This window comes from Petaurus breviceps, unplaced genomic scaffold (assembly GCF_028583685.1).
Source record: "Petaurus breviceps papuanus isolate PSGF00001 unplaced genomic scaffold, PetGlider_PUasm1.0 90386, whole genome shotgun sequence".
NCBI classification, from domain to species: Eukaryota; Metazoa; Chordata; class Mammalia; order Diprotodontia; family Petauridae; genus Petaurus; species Petaurus breviceps.
The window spans coordinates 982,788-985,225 of record NW_027187236.1 but is presented as its reverse complement, the minus strand read 5'-3'; the positions used below and the strand labels follow the sequence as shown (position 1 = coordinate 985,225).

The following is a 2,438-nucleotide window of genomic DNA, read 5'->3' as shown; positions in this document are numbered from 1 at the left end:
GCAGGGACCCCAGGGAAGCCATGGAGAGAGAGCAGGGACCCCAGGGAGGGCAGGGGACAGAGCAGGGACCCCAGGGGTGGCAGGGGACAGAGCAGGGACCCCAGGGAAGGCAGGGGACAAAACAGGGACCCCAGGGAGGGCAGGGGACAGAGCAGGGACCCCAGGGGAGGCAGGGGACAGAGCAGGGACCCCAGAGGAGGCAGGGAACAGAGCTTAGAGACATGAATTTGCCCCAAGAGGGGAGGAATGGTCTGGGCCTGATGTCCAGTGTCGAAGGCTGGGTTGGCTCCCCCTCTCTATGACTATAGGAGTATGTATAGACACACACACACACACACACACACACACACACACACACACACACACACGCTTCTGACTATATCCAACTTGCTAAGTCTCTCTGCTTATGTTAAATATTCCCAAGACATGTGTGGCACCTATTCTGGTCCTCATGGCCAGGCCTAACTCAGGCCAGTCTGGTAGTTGGAACTCTAGATACACAGCAGTAGTAGCAAGGGACCACTCCTGGCCGTCTGCTGCTCCCTCTCCCTCCCCACCTCCGCCTTGGTCCCTTCCCTCTTCCCTTTCTTCCATCTGTGCCTGCCTTGCTCTCTGGGCCTTGGCCTATCTGTCCATTCTCAGCTTTCTCTGTTCTTTCTCCTGCAGACGCGTGCCTCTGAATTCTATCTGTGACCCTCGTTCATCCCAGGACTCAAACCTCATATCCATGCACCTGGAGAACAACCTCATTGATCGGCGTCAGATTCCCCCCACAGCCTTCTCCTGCATCAAGACCTACCAGAGTGTGGTCCTGAAGCCACAGCAGGATGAGGAAGAATATTAGTCTCCTACAACCTAGGCCTCTCTCTTAAGCATCCCTCCCCTACCTCCCTGCTTCCCCCCACACACACTGAGAGGGGCCTGCTCTTCCTTTTCCTTCTCCTTCCCTCCCCATCTTTAGCCACTCCTAGTCAACCTAGGCCTCTCCCATCAGCCATCATTAATTCAGGCTTTTCATTGAGAATCAGTGTATGCTCTCTTTCTGCCACTCAGGGAAAGAAAAGGTTTGCTGAGCAAATGATGACCCAAAGGGGAATGTTTATTTTCCCAAACAAAGTGAGTTATCCCAGCAGACCCTAGCCCCCTAGCCCACAACCTTGGGTTTACCCTGATTTGAGTTACTGTATATACTTGAATGAAATAAAAGTACCTATCATTTCAAACATGAGCTAAGTCAGCAGGCCTGTCTTTACTTCATTTTCCTTCACCTCTCTGTGAGTCTACCTAGCCAGCCTTCAAGAGGAGTTAGGGCCAACAATGCCCATCCTCAGTCAACCTGTATCAAGAACTTAGAGGCCTCCCCCAATCAGGGGGAGAGACAGGGTAGGAAAGACAGGGTCTTGGACCTCACTGAGAGAGGGAACTCCCTCTACCCATGCAGGGCAGTGTGGCTCTTCAGCTTCTTCTCCAAGAGAATTGTCTGGGGCATTGAAAAGGTAAATGACTTGCCCAGGGTCTGTAGCAGCAAGCACCCTGGAGTTCCTAGGGTGGCTGCTCACACAGGTTCTTGGATCTGCTTTGTTAAAGGAAAGCAACTCAAAATGGGTTAACAAGCTTACTTTAATCAGTCAGACATATATTGTTTACCTTGTTCAGGGGAAATAGGTCAGCACCCCGAACTTCAAAGCATACAGGCAGAATTATCAAGACAGAAACAGATCAAGTAGACAGATTTCCAAACTGTCCAACCATTACATCCATACCCAGTCAACATCTGGGTTTCTACATCTGGGTTTTTCAAAGCTGGGGGACTCTCAACAACGGCTTCCCAGAATTCAGATCAAATCACAGAACACTTCTCAAAGTGAGCCCCCCAAAACAAAGCTACACATCAGGGCTTATATAGCCTTCTCCTGGCTCAGAGAATGTAACAACCTTATTGACTCACTGGCCAATCAAGAAGTATCTACTGAAAAACAAGCCTCCCTCCCCAGGCTTCAGGTGCATTTTAGCCTAGGGGCAGGGAAGATCTTCCAAATTTGCATTCCCATTACAGGGTCACACAGCTATGGTGTGTCAGAAGTAGGACTTTTGGGTTTCAAGGCCAGCTCCCTGTGCACTCTCTGCTTCCCCTAATTACTCCAAATTAATGAGGTATGTCCCTGTGTCACCAAAACCTGCTGTGACTTTGGCTAAGAGCATAGGCTCTTAAGTCTAGAGCTAGAAGGGGCATTAAGGCTCATCTCTTCCAACCTCTCAGTGAAAAGGGGAAGGGGAAAGGGAAGAGGAAAGGGAAAAGGGGAAGGGAAAAGAAAAAGGAGAAAGGGGAAAGGGAAAAGGGAAAAGGGGGGAAGGGGAAAAAAGGGAAAGAGGAAAGGGGAAAATGGGGAAAAGGGAAAAAGGGAAAGGGGGAAGGAGAAAGGGGAAAGAGGAAAGGG

At 50.5% G+C, this 2,438-nt stretch overlaps 1 protein-coding gene across 1 annotated transcript in view; it reads left to right on the top strand.

Annotated features, from left to right (window-relative positions):
- Window positions 1-844, top strand: part of LOC138177339 (extracellular matrix protein 2-like) — a 22,085-nt gene extending 21,241 nt beyond the window's left edge. The window contains exon 8 of the mRNA XM_069108499.1: window positions 667-844. Coding sequence (XP_068964600.1) covers window positions 667-844 — 178 coding nt within the window. The remainder of the gene's footprint in view (window positions 1-666) is intronic.
- Window positions 845-2,438: the final 1,594 nt, after the last annotated feature.